This window comes from Hydra vulgaris, chromosome 15 (genome assembly GCF_038396675.1).
Source record: "Hydra vulgaris chromosome 15, alternate assembly HydraT2T_AEP".
In the NCBI taxonomy this organism is placed as follows: Eukaryota; Metazoa; Cnidaria; class Hydrozoa; order Anthoathecata; family Hydridae; genus Hydra; species Hydra vulgaris.
Window position 1 is genome coordinate 16,137,782 of NC_088934.1, and position 19,719 is coordinate 16,157,500.

Sequence of the window (19,719 nt, forward strand, 5' to 3'; positions counted from 1 at the left end):
GAATCAACAAAAAACAGGTTTTATCAGTGCCGTCGCTAATGGGTCGGAGACCCCTCCCCCAAAGGAAACGTGTCATTAGGGTCTCAAAATCTTCCAAATTTTAATGCTAGGTTTTGCTAAAATAAAAAGCTCCTTAAATTAGCAAAAGAGCACAAAATTTGCTGCTCCACCCCTCCAATTAAGGGGTATGGGTAGCCTACCCTCGGCACTGGGTTTTAGGCTTTGTTTTTAATATTAATGATCTCGCGTAAGACTCGTTATTTACGGACTAACAAAAGAGGGGTGCCTGAAAAAAACGTACGCCTTAAGTATAGTTTATTTGATTTGATTTGTTATTAAAACAAAAAAAAAGTACAGGATTTTACCAGGAATCGATCTCAGGTCTCTGCCGTTTAAGTACTTAACACTAACCTCTCGGCCAAGCGAACAAATTGACATATATGTATATATTTAAAAAACTTTCTCAAATTGGGATCATGTGCCGCAAAAAAAAAGGGCTTTGGGGTTGTATAAAGTCTATCTAAGGTACCTCCTCCACCTTTTTCATTTCAATAAACATTTTTATTGAAAAAAAGAAGTTAGGGATGTATTTGAAAATGAACGTACTTTTTCGAAGGGCTGGGGACTTTAAAGTACTCCATCAACAAAGGGGAGGGGGTAAAAAAATTCAAAATTATTTGCGTACTTTATGGACGACCCCTAAATAACCAGGTGAAATATTCAGTTGATATATTAACTACTCTCCACCTTAAACGTCGCTTTTGTTTCATTACTTATTTCTCAGAATTTTACTAATTAGCCAATCGTGTTCATTTTGTTGTTTTGCAATAGCAAATTAATTTTAACCTCGTCGTATCTATCTAACAATCTAAGTTTTAAAGCGACAAAACTAGGCTAATCTGGTATTATTGAGATATAATAGTTATCTTAAGTTAGAATCGATAGAAAATTAAAGAAACAGAAAAATGCAGTTTTTCAGCAAGATAAAGTAGATACAGGTGAAAAAAAATCCTCCAACCAAACGAATTTAACTGAGCTATGTAATAATAACAGCATGTTTTGCAATGAATGCAATGAAACAAGAGATGGAAAGTTTTGTTCTGAATGTGGATTTAAACTAACCGAGGGTAATAAATTAAAAGTTATATATTTTGAATAATGAATTAAATTATCAGAATTAATTTAGTAAAAAATTAAAGTTAAGATTTTTAAAGTCTACAACTTTTTAAAGATGTTTTTTGTGAAGCTTTAGGTATTAAGAAGTTTCGTTTTGGTTTGTGTGTAAACACAAACCAAAATAGAAGTTTCGTTTTGGTTTGTGTGTACACACATACCATATATACATATATATATATATATATATATATATATATATATATATATATATATATATATATATATATATATATATATATATATATATATATATATATATATATATACAGGGGCGGATGCAGGATTTTTTGTGGGTGCTGCCTGTTTTTTTTCGAGTTGCCAAAATATATTCGGCAATATTTTTTTGTAAACCCCTCCCCCGGGCTAGCGAGGGGGGGAGGCAAGGTTGTTTGGTAATTCGTCATCAAAGCGGCATCAGTACTTTATTATTACTTACTTGGCATTGTTCTCAATTACCCATATAAAACAAAACTAATAAAAATATTGCCTTGGCTATTTTGTTCATAAATTAGACATTTTTTACTTGTCTAACCTATTTAACGAAGTTCACCAACGAGAAGGTAAGCCATAGGACTTTGCACTCCATCTGTAAACTGTCATGTGGCCTAAAGTTAGCCCTCCATTTCTGGATTCTTCCTTTTCTTGATAGGAAGTTAGTGTAAAGTATTTGTATTGTTGCCTTAGGTTAGCCCTCCATTTCTGGATTCTTACCTTTTCTTGATAGGCAGTTAAGGTAAAGTATTAATATAGTTGCCTTAGGTTAGCATTCCATTTCTAGATTGGCAGTTTATGTAAAGTATTTATATTGTTGCCTTAGGTTAGTCCTCCATTTTTGGATTCTTTCCCTTTCTTGATAGGCAGTTAGGCCAAATTTATTTTAATAGGGTTTTTTTTTAAATTTTTTATGTTGGTTTTTCTAATTTTCACTAAATATAAGATAAACTTAAATATAAATTTTTTTTTTTTATCACAAATATAGTCAATAAACAAAAAAGAAATTAATAAATTAATATTAGGTAAAAACCACCTCTAAGCGTGGTTCCCCTAAAACAGAAAAAACAATTAAAACTCTTTCTACATCAGGAATTATTTCTTGATGAATAGACATCAGAGCTAAAGAATTAAATCTTGACTCTGTCATCCGGCTTCGCATATAAGTTTTCAGTCTGCGTATAACAGAAATCCTCTCGCATTCCCATTTAGTAATTGGAATTGTTCCCATTATTAAAAAACTTTCCCTAATGTTTGGGAAACCCCCTATACCAATAGACTTTAAAGTCTCTGTAATAGTGGATGGGATCACAGATTGTTCCAAATGGTTTCCCACAAATCTAATTCAGCATGAATTGACGTAGGATGAGGCCTATCCGATATATAAAAATGCAAAAATTCCATAAAATCTGACTTCCAAAAACATTTTTCTTCATTTTTATTTACAACAGTTGCAGGAATACCAGATAAACCTTTATAAACAATCATCTCACCTTCATCAAATCTATCTTCTAATTCATTAACTAAATGATCTAGAAGAGGAGATGTGATGAAATATTTGAAATAATCTGAAACTGTGTCGGAGGGATAATTATCTCTATAAATTTGTCTGCCACAGAGCCTTGGTTTAACTTCTGAAACATCAAGAGTCTTAGCTAGGTCAAGAGCAATTAAGTACCATTCTGATAGACATCAATATTTTTTTTTAAATCTAAAATTTGGGTTTTCAAACAATTTATTTCATTACATTGTTGTGATATATCAAATGCTTTAGTTTGGAGAACATCAGTGATGGCGTAGAAATAGTCCATTATTTGTTTTGTTAAAACTAAGCTCACAATAAAAGAAAAATTTGTCATAAGATTTAAAAAGTATGAAGCTTTTGAAGAAGTATCAATATTATAACTCTTAACTTAACTGTATGCCATTTCTTCCATTGAATAAAAAACGGATATGTAGTTATCAAAAAAAACATCTAGACCTTTAAGTTTCTGAACCCATCTAGTTCGACATATATCAATTAATTTTGCTTGACCAAGAAAAATGAATTTATTGAGACAGCTAGCACGTTTAGGTGATAAGTTAAAAAAAAGATGATATATCTTTGATTTGATCAAGAGGATTTCTAACACTCTGAACATTGCTTGATAAGTTTATTTCTAGATGAAATACATTTTAATTTACCAGACATTGCCCCAGCACCATCGTATCCTTGACCTCTACTTTTTTCGATATCAAGACCAAGATCATCAATTGCAGAAATTATGTTTTGCGCAAGACTAAGATCAGTTGTACCAGATTTACATTCAATAAACCGTAGAAAGTATGCAAAAATAACACTATCACAGTCAATGTATCTTATAACTAGAGATAGCTGTTTAACATTAGAACAATCAGAGGCTCCATCACACAATATAGAAAAATAACCTGACTTTTTGATTTTCTTAATTAGAACTTCTTCGTTTGTTTTTCCACAGCATTCAATAAGTTCGTTTTGTGCGGTTTTAGATATATAAGTTGCATTTTTAGGAGCAGAACGAATATGGTGCTCAAGAACTTTATCACCTGCTTCAATACGAAAATTTAAAAGCTCTACAAAGTTACCTATATCAATGTTGTCTTTACATGTTTCTCCAATCTGTGGATGATACTTACTGACAACACGGTGACCTCGAAAAGCAATATCGTTGCGACCAAGAAAAATAATTGTCTTTATAATTGGAATTAATTTATTTCGATTACTTATAATAAGTTTTTTTCTTAGATTTTCAATGTCAACTTCAATCAGATTTTTTTTTTGAATTAGATCTAGATTGCAGCATGTTCAGACAACGCATTGACATTTGATGAAGTCGACAATTATTTTTGTGATCCATGTAAGCACAAGTTGCATTACCCCATATTTTAAAAGGTTTTTGAATAAAGTTGATTATTGTGGTATTGTTTGGAATTCTGCTACCCAACAGTGTACATGGAAGGCAGTATGCTCCATCTTCAATCTGTAGGTAAGCTAACCAGGAATATTCAAGTAGCCATTTATGTATAAACGATCGTTTTTTTCTCTCACCAGAAACAGGAAAATCAAAAGACAAGTTATGAATAAATATTTTATTAACTAGATCTAATAACATTGATCTAATAAATAAAATGTAATACAATGATCTTTGCCAGCAGATAGATGTCTACCACGCTCATAATAAGTAGAAACATCATAAAAAGGAAGACTTGAAGACTGATCTGATGCACAAGGAATACAATTAACTAAGATTGGATTAGGAGTAATATCAATATTTACATCTATAATTTTAGTTTCATTATCTATATAAAACTTTATGTGACATTAAACTAATGATTTTTTTTTCAAAAAATAGATTTTTAGGAGGATGACAAGATAAGTTAAGAATCTTAGTGGTAACAGAAGAATGCGATAGAAAACTTGGCAAAACTGAACAAGATCCTCTTTTTAAATCACTTTTGACAAACTTGAGCATTTGAGCAAAACTTCTCTTTTCACAATAGGGACAAAATGATTTGGTGACCACATACTTTTATCCTTGGAAATACAGCGACAACCAGTGTTACACCATAAAATACTCAGAATTTCTTTATTTTTATTATGATCACCACGTGAATCACATTAAAAAGGTAGTCAAATTAAATAACTTTTTATATTTTTCAAGTCCAAATTCAGGATAAACAGACCGATTTTGGTTATTTAACACTGTAGATAATGCAATTAAACAAAGAAAAGAAGCAAATTTATTGTTTCTGCAATTGTTATAGGCTTCTTTCTTTATAAGTTCAGAAATATTTATATCATTTAATTCTGTATAAGAATCAGAAAACTCAAATGAAACACATGCAATGAAAACACTAGAGAGTAGAGAAAAACTTTTAGATTCCACTTGGTTTAGAATTATTGGGTATCTTGAATAAAAGGTTGCTTTCTCAAATAACTCTTTTTTAAATCTAAAATTTGAGTTTTCAAACAATTTATTTCATTACACTGTTGTGATATATCAAATGCTTTAGTTTGGAGAACATCAGTGATGGCGTAGAAATAGTCCATTATTTGTTTTGTTAAAACTAAGCTCACAATAAAAGATAAATTTGTTTAAGATTATTGGGTATCTTGAATAAAAGGTTGCTTTCTCAAACAACTCAACAGAAGTTAATAGTCGAAGAATTTCATATGTTTTATCTGATGAATTTATTAATAAAGCAGCAGAGTTGTAAAGGCAGTTACCATTTTCCAGTGACCTGTAAAGTCATATCATATATAAACTAAATATAACTAAAAACAACATATTTAACTAAAGGTTATTTGTTAAGACTTATTTTTTTATAAACAAAATAAAACAACAAAAAAAACGCGTTTAAACTCATACTTTAAAACAATATAGTCTTCATTTTCTTTTTGCATGGGAATAAAAACTTCCATTTCAGAATTTATTAAAGAAAGAAGATCTTTGTTTACAACAGGAAACTTTGAGTTTAAATCTTTGAGATTACTACGAAGCTTTACTTTGTAAGTCGTATTGTTAGGCAAATGCGTGGCTTTAATGGCATTGGATAGCAACAAATCCATATTTGCAAACAAAAATAAAATTTGTATTAAAAATTACTTTAAACTAATCTTTGATAAAACTTCAATTTATTCGAATACTTAAAGCTTTATTATAAAGCTTTAATTAGTCGTATAAAGTTTATACGAATAATTAAGGCGTTATTGAAATAATTAAGGATTTATTTTTATATATAAACGGAACCGAGAGAACCCTTTTCATTAAAAGTTCCTGGAACTTTTTTTTGTTGTATACCGGAAATTCGGGTCAAAAGTTTCGGCGAGACAAATTTTGGAGGTATAAAATAAACAAAGTTACGCAAAGTTATTTTATATAAATATATATATATATATATATAATATATATATATATATATATATATATATATATATATATATATATATATATATATATATATATATATATATGTATATTTATATAAAATAACTTTGCGTAACTTTGTTTATTTTATACCTCCAAAATTTGTCTATATATATATATATACATATATATATATATATATATATATATATATATATATATATATATATATATATATATATTTATATAAAATAACTTTGCGTAACTTTGTTTATTTTATACCTCCAAAATTTGTCTATATATATATATATATATATATATATATATATATATATATATATATATATATATATACATATGCATATATATATATATATATATTTATATAAAATAACTTTGCGTAACTTTGTTTATTTTATACCTCCAAAATTTGTCTATATATATATATATATATACATATATATATATATATATATATATATATATATATATATATATATATATATATATATATATATATACATATATATATATAGATATATATAAATATATATATATATATATATATATATATATTTATATATATATTTATATAAAATAACTTTGCGTAACTTTGTTTATTTTATACCTCCAAAATTTGTCTATATATATATATATATATACATATATATATATATATATATATATATATATATATATATATATATATATATATATATACATATATATATATATATATATATATATATATATATATATATATATATATATATATATATTTATATATATATTTATATAAAATAACTTTGCGTGACTGTTTATTTTATACCTCCAAAATTTGTCTCGCCGAAACAGTTGTTGCAATAAAAATCGTTAATAAATAGCTCGGGAAGTAACGCAATAAAGTTACGTCATCGCTTAGAAATGTCAACACAAGTTTAAGCGTAAAGCAAAAAAATTGGTTATAAAACATGCCAAGTTTTAAAACATATTTGATAACATAGCAAGAGGTACATAAAATAATTTTTATATCTACATCTGCATAAAAGGTTAAAACTTCAATAACTTCATCCATTAAAAACGTTCAAACGTTCAAATTCAATAAAGTCATCCATCAAAAAATTAATATTTTACATTTAAAAGAAATAAACTTAAAAGTATAAATGCATTATAAATTGAGTAATAGTAAAAAAATTACACGGATGACTTAGGAATCTGATAGAATAGACATTCATTGCTAAGTATTCCAAATTTCAACCACCAACCGTGTAGCTATGTTATCAAATCTTTGTTTGCACAAGAAAAAGTTTTCCGTAAAAATCGCAAAAAACAAAAAAGTGATCTAAAATCATATAAAATATTTTAACAATCATTATTTTTATTCCGTTTCATGCAAATATTTTTTTAACAAGGAAAGATAGATCTATCATATTATTTTTATTTAAACATGAAAGCGTTTATAGAAAAAAATTAGTATTACTTTAAAGTTATTGAATTTTTATACTTTATATACGGAATTTTTTAAATACTTTTTATGCGGAAACTTTTTTTGCTAAAAAAGTGACGTATTGCCCAATTTTATATTGCAAGAAAAAGCCGTGAGAGAGAGATATATATATATATATACGTATATAAACAATATATTTGTGTATATGATATATATATATATATATATATACACATATATATATATATATGTATATATATATATATATTTTTTTTAGTAATAAAAATCACTTATCTAACTTGGCCTTCTACTGCCCCCTTCTCCTTCAGCAGGATCATAAGGAAAGATCATTAACAGCTTCCTAATAATCCTGCTAAAGGACAAACATATATATATATATATATATATATATATATATCTATATATATATATATATATATACCCGCCTTAAAAAAACTTAAGGGTCCCTTAAGGACTAGCCCTTAAGGGATCCTTCCGAAAATGTCCGCGCGGAATTTAAGGGTCCCTTAAGGGCTAGCCCTTAAGCGACCAAAAAAAAAAACCACGGTTCACTACTCAAAATGTGAGTAGTGAAACGTGGTTGTTTTTTAAATTATTATTTTTTAAATAAATTATTAAAAACACTAACATAATTTATATAGTTAAATTATTATAAATCTTCAAAAGATTTTTTTTATAAGCGATTCTTCTTTTTATGGATTTTGATAGTTTTATTATTATTTATTTAAAGCATTACAACTTATAATAAAAGTATCCATACAAAGATTTATTAAAAACACAATACTAATATTTATTTAAAAAAGTCTTCCGTTTTTTTGGTTGAGGATCGTTGTAACTGTCCACCTCACTACCCTCGTTACTAGCGCAATCTGTCTTGCTCGATTAAAACGTCTGTCTTTTTCAGACCTCTCTGTAGTCGACCACCACAGCGATCTCTGGCGTTATTAAAAAATCTAGCCACTTTTAATTCAATTTCTTTTGTTGTTGTACCGGGAAAAAAGTGAATAGTTGACGCTAAAAATAAAACAAAACAATCACTTAATATGATTTAATTTAAATAATACAATAATAAATGTTCAAACAATATAGTTAATATGGATTCACACGTATAACAGAACGTTTTATAGAATCATATAAGATTCTCCATGATTCGATATGCATGAATCAAATAAGATTCTCCATGATTCCATATAATTTATTATAAATATAATATAACTGTTCTTATTATATAAATAGTTATTATATAAATTAATATACAAGTAAATTAATTGTTATAATAAGTAAATCTTATTATCACAATAATTAATCAATTTTTAACATCTATAGAAGTATTTTAAGAATTTTAAAATCTAGACTCTTTAAATCAAACTTTTTGTTATTGATTTTAAATGAAACACTATGAGTCAAAAATGTTGACTCACAGACAAACTCCTATTTATACAAAAATGTTAACAGTAGATCTGAATTAAACTCACTTTTGACCAGATTTTCCAGGTTATCTAAAAACTTATGCTTGCCATTACTCCCAGTCCTGTTAATATTTTGCTGCAGTTCAAGTGCCAGCAACTTATTCAAGACACGAGAAATATGCTCATTGGCTGTCAATCCTCCTTCAAGCTTCATCCATGACAACTAAAAATGATCAGGTAACAACATAAATTAATAATCTCATTAATATTAAAATCTTTCATAAGAGATATTCTTCTTGGCAATCAAACACAACATAGATATACTGGCATAATGATAAATGAATTAAAAAAATTTACCATATCCTTGGGGTGCTTAGCAACTTCAGAATATTGCAGCAGAGATGTAAAAACAGGAAATTGGGTATTTGAGGAATTCTGGTCAATAGAAACACTGCAAACACGTGCCTCCAATCTTCCCTGCCGCTGTTCCAAATGATTTAATTTAGACTGAATTGATGTTAATTCACGTAAAATGTACGCATTCATAAGAAACTGTCCTGTTAAGACAACCACAATAAAAATACATAATATTTCTGCCATATATTTAAAAAATTAAAAATTACAAATATTAAACCTTGTGCACTAAATGGTTCATACATACATACATACATACATACATATATAAATATATATATAAATATATATATATATATATATATATATATATATATATATATATATATATAATATATATATATATATATATATATATATATATATATATATATATATATATCAAAATAATCCTTATATATGAAAAATAAATAGTTAACTGCATACAATTGACTGAATATCTGTTTGTGAAACATTTGAAACCTATAAGAAATTACAAGAAATTTACATAATTAATTTTTTTTTATCTAAATACAACTAGATCCAAAATTTTAAAAACTTACAATTGGTTGGGTAGATAAATGTAGTTGTATGCTTGGAACCTTCCATAAATAAAATATCAATACAAATAAATCATAAATTATGATATAAATAAAATTAGAAATTTTTTTATACATCATATTAAATAAGAAGTGCTTGATAAATTCAATTAAATTCATAAAATGAATTTATCAAGACAAAAACAATTAAGTAAATAATTAAAAACTTCAAAATACATGAAGCATGCTTTTAAAAATCAATCAATTATAGAAGTACTTTATGATAATAAATTACTTTATATAGATTTAATGATGTTTGAAAATTATTTTCATTTTAACTCTAAAAATGTAGAAACTTGTTGTAAGTGTTCAAAAAGAAATCTTATATGTAGAATAACACATGTAATTTGCAAAATTAAAAACTATCTCTTTTGAAACAGGATTTTGAGTTTTTAGTAGTGGCTATAAAGTTTAAAAGCAGCCAAATATGTTATAGCAACCAAAATAAAATAAAAAAATATAGATAAAAGAGTATTAAATAAATTGTCTAATATACAAAATATTCTGATTGGCTATGAAGAATCTCTAAAAATTTGATTCAGCTGCGTGAAAAAGCTAAATACGAACAAAAATTACCTTGTGTGTAGCAGGAAATTTTTGAGATTTAAGAGGTGGCAGAGGCTTTAAAACAACTGCTTCAGCAGCAGTATCTTGATTATGTGGTGCCTAAAAAATTAATATATTTCTATAGATAAAAGGGTATTAAACAAATTGTCAAATCTGTAATTTAAAATATTTTGATTGACTCAGAAGAGTCTGTATCCAATAGTTTTTTATTTACAGAAGCTACGTGAAGAAGCTATATAAAATTACCTTGTGTGCACCTAGAAATTTTTTAATTTTAAGTGGTGGCAGAGGCATTAAAACAACTGCTTCAGCAGCAGTATTCTGACTATATGGTGCCTAAAATATCAAAATATTTCTATAGATAAAAGAGTATTAAATAAATGTTCTGTATAAAAATCTACATTAAATAAAATATTACGATGGAATCTGAATGATCAGTATCAAAATTGGAGCCTTCAGAAGCTGTGTGAAGAGGCTAAATAAAAAAAATTTAAATAATAAACTCTTTCAAAAGGTAGATGGCTTAAGTATAAAATCAAAAAATATAATAAAACATATATTAACCTATTTAAATTTTTATATTTAATACTTACATAAACTGGAGGCAGTCTTTGTCTGTTTAGGCCACGGACCGGATTGAAATGAGTTTGTATAAAACTTATTGTTTGCTTTTTTCTTTTCATTTCAAAAACAAACTTTAAAGTTTCTTTGAGCCCCTCATAACTTGATGCACATTGCAGAACTAAAACTTAATAATACAATAGATTTACATAAAAAAGCTATGAATTGTAATTAATCAATTAAACAAAAAATGATAATTTTACCTTATTCAGACTTTCATCATTGTTCACCATTAACTCTACTCTTTTACAAATTTTGAGTTTCTCAAACTCCTCTTGAGTCCAGCCAATGACATCATCGACATGAACAATTGAAATTGATTTGTCATGTAAACCATAAGTTAAAACATATTTTTGACACACATAGTCTAATGTAGATGACACTTAAATAACTATTCTAAATATTTAAAAATTGTATATATATATATATATATATATATATATATATATATATATATATATATATATATATATATATATATATATATATATATATATATATATTATATACACATGTACATAAATATACATATATGTGAATTAAATAAGTATAGACTCAAACTCTTTTCACAATATTGTAAATAAACTCTATTTATAATGTATAATGTATATAATGTATAAAATATATTATAATATATCATAACATTTTTTATGACATAAAAACAAAATAATTATTACATCATAACACAGTCATTGATTGTCAACCTTTAAAAACATTATTTGCAAATGGTATAATAATGTATTCATTGCCATCAATAAAAGAAATACATTTATTAACAATCTTAACATCAGTTACATTGATATTAGAAAGAATGTACCTGCCTATACCAATTGAACTGGAAGGATAAGGATGAACATATAAATCTGATTTAAATAATAATAAGGATCCAGAAGCAATATGGTTGTCACTAATTGAAGTTATAAGTGGAACAAAGTTCGATTGATAAACAATAAGAGCAGTAATATTGGGATATTTATTGGAAAAAACAAAACTTTTTTTCGGTGGATTGGAATATAAACTTCTAATAGTTAAAACAGAGTTAATGGACTGTTCAAATACATAAGTTCCAGTTTTTACACGCTGTTTTATTAAATACAAATAATTTTCAAAAGGAAAAGCAGAAAACTTATCTAATGGTCCTAGTCGCTGAACGAATTCTGGTAAATGCGATAGCATATGTGCATTGAAGGTATAAGCACTTTCAGTAAAAAGTTCCTTTAAATCATTTAGAAAATGCTGTATACAAGAAGTAGCATTGTCATAATAGTGTTTGTGTGTTGTCCCAATAAACACATACATAGCAAAATGTAAATACAAAAAATGATTATAGTAGTTTAACGGAATGATACCTTTAAAAAGAAGAGGGCCTGTATACAGTAAAATAGTTCGAAACTCTGTGGCTTTAAAATAATTAATATTACAGAAAGATCTTATTTTCCTGTGAAATTCAGATGGCAAAGCTCCATGCCACAATTTAACTCTTTGTTCTAACAGTTCTTTCAGATTCTCACTGACCCGACAGTTAAACCGGCCATATTTGTTTGAAAAATATGATATAACAAGTCTTCTCATTACACCTAGACAAACAGTGTGCATATATTCAGGAGAAAAATAATAACTTAAATTTGCAACTTCAGCTAGTGGAGATAAAAGTAGTTGGTTCGATTCAGATAGTGATTTATAGTTACAGTCAGTACGAGAAGGATATGTAACACCAAATGGAAATATTAATTTATTTGAAGCATACACACCTAAAATCCTGCAGTATGGGCATGCATTATATCCTGAGTGACCTTTCACACATTGACAGAATGATCTTGCTGGAGCATCACATATAAATAAAACATTGGTTATTTTAATAAAAAATCCAGATACATTAACATAGGATTTAAACAAAACTAGCTCTTTGTGCAATTGTTCAATAAAACCAGAAAAATTTGGCTTGCATAAACCAGAATAAACAGCAATAGGAAGAGGTTTATTAAAACCAACATTTCTCATAATGAATAAAATTGGCCAGATACACACAGGTGAGCTTTTGAATATTGGAATACCATCAATTCCAATTTTGATTTTAAGATCTACATATTGCGTTTTGAATACCACTAGACTATTTTGAATACAGTAAAATAAATTTTCAAAAATCGATAAGTAACCAAAATTTCCACCGCAGTTTAAAGTATTCTTTAACACCTGAACCTTCTTTGCAACTTGAGGTTTTTTAAAAAGATAAACTGAACCAGGAACATCAACTCCTTCCTCGTTTAAAATAGTAAGTAAACAGAGTATTGCACTATTGCTGAGTTTATAAAGTAAGCAGAAGTATAATAATTTTGTATGCAGGGATGAGAAATTACTCTTGTAATCTTTGTTACTTTCCTGATTCTCTTCCGATGGAACTTCACCTGAAGAAAAAAAAGATAACTTTTTAATCATTTTCACAATTTAAAAACATATAAATTGCTATAGCAATTTATATGTTAAAAACTAATGTCTATTATAAATTGCTATAGCAATTTATAATAGACATTAGTTTATAATGGTCAGTTTAACAGTCAACATCTAATCAACTACCAGCACTTGATAAAATTACTTACAAAAATCAATACTACGTGTTATATTTACTGAGTAGTATTGTCAAAAACTATGCAACTTTGTTTAAAATTAAAACAAACTTCATTTATTAAAAATAAAAAAATTAAAAATTACTTTCATTGTTTTCCTCCTCAGTTGAATCACATATTCCAGTCACCTCATCAAAAATAGAAGATACATTTTCATAAAAGTAATCTTCGCCAATTGCAACATTTTCTTTATCTGCTGAAGTTTCAAACTGTGTTAAATTATTGCCAGTTTCTCCTAAAACAAATATGTAAAAAATAAAATAATTCAAACTTGTTCATTTAAAATAGAATTAGATTTTTCCGTTAAAAGTATGGAAATCTTCAAAAACAAGCTTGATAAACATATGGATATTATGAAACTCTGATCTCTATGATTATTATGAAACTGTAATTAGCATGTGCTCATAATAGATTCAACATGGCGTTGAATCTCAAGGAGCATAAATAAATAAATAAAAATAAATATATATATATATAGTCTTTTAATATAGATCACAACTGAAAAGATTTCCTTTATATGATTATCAAGATTAACAATATTCTGCATATTTGGATTGTATTACCTTTCAATCTCGATATAAAAGTATCCATTTCATTTTCACGTTTTCTTCTTTCATTTCGTGAAGCCATAATAAAGCAAATAATTTAAAAACTGAAAAAATTGTTATTGTTATCATAATATATGAAAAATTATTAGGATTATTTAAACTCGTTAATAGATATAATGAAACTGTAATCATATTATAGCTACAAATATTTGACTTGATTTTGATCACTTATAAGCGGATTCATTACCGAAGAAGTTTTGGAAAACCATGCTTTTACAATAGCAATTTTACAGAATTATTCCGTAAAATATTATTTTTTCCGAATTTTAAAATTAGCCCTTAAGATACCCTTAACCTTTAAGGGACCCTTAAGGGTCCCTTAAATCATTTTAAGGCGGGTATATATATATATATATATATATATATATATATATATATATATATATATATATATATATATATATATATTTATATACATATATATAATATACATATATATAATATAAATATATATATATATATATATATATATATATATATATATATATATATATATATATATATATATATATATATATATATATATATATATATATATATATATATATATATATATATATATATATATACTCTTTTTTTTGCGGCGTTATCTTTTTTTGCTGTTTCCTCTCTCAGTCGCTTCAAACATTCATCGCCTGTTAGGCTTTCTCCATAGCAAAACCTGATGATTTTAGTCAACCTACCATGCCCTGAAGTTTACACAAATCTGGGCTGCAGTTCTTTGAAAAATAGTCTCTAATATAAGACTTTCTTGAGGATGAAGTAGAAAATGGTGTCTGTGGTCTTTCTGTAGGAGCTGAGGATAATGGTGATAATTCTGCTAATGATGCAGCAGTTGACAATGACGTTGACAACGATACACGTAGTTGTGATGTTGAGGCAGAAGCATTGTGAGCATTATTAATGGAAATTACTTTTAATATTGTATAAATGTAGGCATCTGTGATTGCCTGGCTAGTTGCATAGGACTCCCTGCCTCCTTCCTCTCTCTCTTTTGGTGTGTCTAAATCATTCTATCAATAAAGGGGGCAACAAGTTTCATTATCGAAACTATATTTAAAGAAAAATTTAACTATTTCTACAAATAAAAAAAGTTTTTCATTTAAATTATATATCTGTAGTATTTATAAAACTAAAACATGGATTTTTTTTATTTGATCAATGCTATTTGGTTATTTTAATCACCTTTATTAACCTTTGGGGGCATTAAACCCCTGCTAATTAAAAACTTTTTTTAGTTAATTTATATTTAATTAATAATAGAGCTTATTTTTATAAACTATCTAATAATCAAGAGAACCATGTTTTTCTTAGAAATGCTATCCATTCAAAATATTAAATCAAATCAAATCAAATCAAATCAATATATTTTCACTTTAATAATAACTGTATATATATACAATCGTGCGGGACATTTACAAACAGTTATAAACTGATGACGCGTAAAGACCTATGATGGTATAAATATAGCATAATAATAATGATAATAATAATAAGTAATAAAAAATAATAAAAATAAATAGTAATAATAATAGTGATAAATAGTAATAATAATATTAAATAGAGTAATATAATAAGTACTATCTATATATTTTACTATATATTTATCTATATATATTATAGTGATTATCATAAGGATAATGCAAAAAAAAAAAAAAAATAAATAAAAAATATAAAAATCATAACAATATCAATAACAAAAAATATAACAATAAAAAGAAGGAAATAAAGGAAGTAGAGTCAAAGAAGTAGAAGTCATAGGAGTTTTGTTGTGATCCAGCATTTTTCAAGCATAGAAAAATTGAATATAAATTAAAGTAAAAGAAAAAAAAAAAAAAAAAAAAAAAAAAAAATTATAGAGAATTAAGCGGGACGATTGCATAGAAAATAGTTTATTGTTTATTTATTACATGTTATATGGTTTAGTAGTGTCACAAATTTTAGAGCCATATAACTTTACAGGATGATGAAAATGAGGGTACTTGATTGTGACTAAATGAACATTTATATATTTTTATGTTTTATTTTTAGTTTTATGTTTTTATTTCTATTTTATTTTTAATTTATGAGTTTTATATTTTTATTTCTATTTTATGGGTTTTATATTTTTATTTCTATTTTATGGGTTTTATATTTTTATTTTTATTTTTGGTTTTATATTTTTATTCTTATTTTTATTTTTATTTATGAGTTATTTTCATTTATTTTTATGTTACTTTTATTATATTAAAAATTTAGTTATAGAGAATAACTAGGGGGTGATTGCATAACTGATAGTTCATTGATAATTTTTACTGAAGATAAAGTTTTTTACATGGGTTATAAAGGCATTTCTATTTGATATTTTGGAGAATATTTTTTTAGTTTCAACAGGAAGAGAGTTCCAACATAGAATTGATTGATACTTGATTGACTTTATGCCATACTTGTGTGTTTGTTTTAAAGGCATAGAAAGACTACAATAAGATACAGACCTAAGTTTATAACTATGAACATCATTTGTGAATTTAAAATAGCTAGTGAAGCAGCTAGGCGTATTATGGTGGACAATGTCCCATACAAGAACACAGTTTGATAAGTAGATAAGTTCGTCAAGCTTTAAAATTTTAGAAAGATTATACAGTATGTCAGAACTAAAACTGTTAGGTTGAAAGTGAATTATTCTTAAAGATTTATTCTGGAGATTTATAAGGTTTTTTTTATAAATGGATGGACTTTGCCCCCATATCTGACAACCATAGCGTAGGTGGGAGTTAAAAATAGCATGCCAAATATTCACAAGGGTTTCGTAATTCACAAAATGCCTTATTTTGGTAAGCATTCCATTTGCTCGACTTAGTTTGTTTGATATGGACTTAATTAGAAAATTAAATAGAAATTCAATATTAAGGTGAATTTTGGAGCTATTTACAAACAAAATCTCAGACATTCATTCAACAGACATTTTGCTTTGCTAAAATTTCTACTTTCATTTGCTCTACAAATATCAGTATTTTAACTGATTGATTACATACAGAGACAAAAAAAATTATCTTGTGTTATTCCAGTATATAAAATGGGCTCAAAATTCTCATGTACTAACTATAGACCAATTTCAATTCTATCTAACATTAGCAAGCTCCTTGAAAAACTAATGTATTCTAGATTATACTCGTTTTTGAGTTCCTTTAACTGTTTAAATGATTTTCAGTTTGGATTTCGATCAAAACCACACTTTAATAAGTATAACTGAAAAAATAAAAAAGGCACTAAATACTGGTCATTTTGTTGGTTATTTTTGAATGACTTACAAAAAGCGTTCCATACGTTTAATCATACCATTTTAATTTCTAAACTTGAACATTACGGATACCCAGGAGTTGCTTGTAATTGATTTCAATTTTATCTTTCAAATAGGAAGCAGTTTGTTTTCATTAATGGTTACAAATCAAATAACAAACACATAGTTTGTTGTGTTCCTCAGGGTTCTGTTCTTGACCCTTTATTGTTTTTATTGATTTATATTAATTTTATTGATTTATATTAATGATCTAAATAACTCTGTCCACTTCTCATCAGTCCATTTGTTTGCTGATGATACTAATACTTTCTATATTAACAAAAAATTAACAGGTGCACAAAAACGTCTCCTAATAATGCTAAAGTTGTTTTTTTCATTTGAATCATCAACTATAATAATCAGTAGTCCAGTATAACAGTTTTATCTTGGTACTTTTTCTCATGTGAAAATACTGAAGGAAAAAAATTTAAACATCTGACTACTGAAAAACGTCTAATATGAAATGATTTAATTTAAAAAAAGTAAAAAGTAATAACTGTTAAAAAATATTGCTAAGTAACTTTTTTTACAAAGATCCATTCCATGCCATCTGGACAAAGGTCCAACATGGACCCTCATAGATTTTGATGAAACATAGAGGGTTTTTTATTATTAATGAGAAAAGCAATTCCTGAAAATTATTTTCCTCAAAATTTACAATTATTTAATTACAATGATATATTAATAATAATAATAATAATAATAATAATAATAATAATAATAATAATAATAATAATAATAATAATAATTATAATAATAATAACAATAATAATAATAACAATAATAATGATAATAATAATAACAATAATAACTATAATAATAATAATAACAATAATAATAATAATAAGAAGAAGAATATCTATAACATTATAAATATTAAAACCGAAATGTCATTAATAAAGATAAATATAAATAAATGATTAACAAGGAAGGAGTCACTCATACAAAATCCTGATCAAAGGAGTGACTCTAAATAATTATGTTAATAGTATTAATTGAAAAAATAATGATAATAACAATAATAACTTTATTCATTAATAGAGCAAAAGTAACAGCAAAAATAATTGTATTTATAATAATCATAATATAATAATAATAATAATAATAAAAATAGCAGTAATGAAAAAAAATAATAATAATGACAAAAACAATAAAGTTCCTTTAAAAGCATTAGTCCATTTTTTTCCAAGTTTAGAGAAATTAAGTTTGCATTTAGCCGATAAACTAAACCTTTTAGATCTAAGTTTATATTCTTACACAAGGAGTGATGAGATTTATTAATATAGAAAGTATTAGTATCATCAGCAAACAAATGGACTGATGAGAAGTGGACAGAGTTATTTAGATCATTAATATAAATCAATAAAATTAATATAAATCAATAAAAACAATAAAGGGTCAAGAACAGAACCCTGAGGAACACAACAAACTATGTGTTTGTTATTTGATTTGTAACCATTAATGAAAACAAACTGCTTCCTATTTGAAAGATAAAATTGAAATCAATTACAAGCAACTCCTGGGTATCCGTAATGTTCAAGTTTAGAAATTAAAATGGTATGATTAAACGTATGGAACGCTTTTTGTAAGTCATTCAAAAATAACCAACAAAATGACCAGTATTTAGTGCCTTTTTTATTTTTTCAGTTATACTTATTAAAGTGTGGTTTTGATCGAAATCCAAACTGAAAATCATTTAAACAGTTAAAGGAACTCAAAAACGAGTATAATCTAGAATACATTAGTTTTTCAAGGAGCTTGCTAATGTTAGATAGAATTGAAATTGGTCTATAGTTAGTACATGAGAATTTTGAGCCCATTTTATATACTGGAATAACACAAGATAATTTTTTTTGTCTCTGTACGTAATCAATCAGTTAAAACACTGATATTTGTAGAGCAAATGAAAGTAGAAATTTTAGCAAAGCAAAATGTCTGTTGAATGAATGTCTGAGATTTTGTTTGTAAATAGCTCCAAAATTCACTTTAATATTGAATTTCTATTTAATATTTTGAATGGATAGCATTTCTAAGAAAAACATGGTTCTCTTGATTATT

General features: G+C 26.1%; 3 protein-coding genes across 4 annotated transcripts in view; 1 reads left to right on the forward strand and 2 right to left on the reverse strand.

Annotated features, from left to right (window-relative positions):
- Positions 1-801: 801 nt before the first annotated feature.
- LOC136092464 (E3 ubiquitin-protein ligase rnf213-alpha-like) overlaps positions 802-19,719 on the forward strand; it is a 164,052-nt gene continuing 145,134 nt past the window's right edge. The window contains exon 1 of the mRNA XM_065820728.1: positions 802-1,127. Coding sequence (XP_065676800.1) covers positions 1,055-1,127 — 73 coding nt within the window. The 5' untranslated portion in view covers positions 802-1,054. The remainder of the gene's footprint in view (positions 1,128-19,719) is intronic.
- LOC136091304 (uncharacterized) lies at positions 8,267-11,504 on the reverse strand. Of its 2 annotated transcripts, XM_065818701.1 has the most exons (10): positions 11,314-11,504; positions 11,083-11,237; positions 10,908-10,964; positions 10,736-10,825; positions 10,499-10,588; positions 9,887-9,925; positions 9,771-9,806; positions 9,288-9,487; positions 8,997-9,153; positions 8,267-8,535 (listed from the first exon to the last, which is right to left on the reverse strand). In XM_065818701.1, the coding sequence occupies exons 2-8, from the start codon at positions 11,170-11,172 to the stop codon at positions 9,473-9,475; spliced, it is 417 nt and encodes a 138-aa protein (XP_065674773.1). In that variant the 5' UTR covers positions 11,173-11,237; positions 11,314-11,504; the 3' UTR covers positions 8,267-8,535; positions 8,997-9,153; positions 9,288-9,472. The 2 variants fall into 2 exon arrangements, with proteins under 2 accessions (XP_065674773.1, XP_065674772.1); XM_065818700.1 differs by lacking the exons at positions 9,771-9,806; positions 9,887-9,925; positions 10,499-10,588; ... (2 more) ...; positions 11,083-11,237; positions 11,314-11,504 and having other exon boundaries at positions 9,288-9,578.
- On the reverse strand, positions 11,805-14,537 carry LOC136091619 (uncharacterized). Its single transcript, XM_065819327.1, has 3 exons — positions 14,298-14,537; positions 13,820-13,969; positions 11,805-13,515 (listed from the first exon to the last, which is right to left on the reverse strand). Exons 1-3 carry the CDS (start codon positions 14,362-14,364, stop codon positions 11,810-11,812), a joined length of 1,923 nt encoding a protein of 640 aa, XP_065675399.1. The 5' UTR covers positions 14,365-14,537; the 3' UTR covers positions 11,805-11,809.

Excerpts from the sequence above, each read along its gene's own strand:
- LOC136091304 (XM_065818700.1), bottom strand. The coding sequence starts at position 9,530 with ATGGCAGAAATATTATGTATTTTTATTGTGGTTGTCTTAACAGGACAG. Across the intron at positions 9,154-9,287 it reads CTAAGCACCCCAAGGATATG|TTGTCATGGATGAAGCTTGA; the intron begins GTAAATTTTTTT and ends GATCATTTTTAG. Across the intron at positions 8,536-8,996 it reads CCTGGAAAATCTGGTCAAAA|CGTCAACTATTCACTTTTTT; the intron begins GTGAGTTTAATT and ends TTTTATTTTTAG.
- LOC136091619 (XM_065819327.1), bottom strand. The coding sequence starts at position 14,364 with ATGGCTTCACGAAATGAAAGAAGAAAACGTGAAAATGAAATGGATACT. Across the intron at positions 13,970-14,297 it reads TTTTATATCGAGATTGAAAG|GAGAAACTGGCAATAATTTA; the intron begins GTAATACAATCC and ends TATTTGTTTTAG. Across the intron at positions 13,516-13,819 it reads TGAGGAGGAAAACAATGAAA|GTGAAGTTCCATCGGAAGAG; the intron begins GTAATTTTTAAT and ends TTTTTTCTTCAG.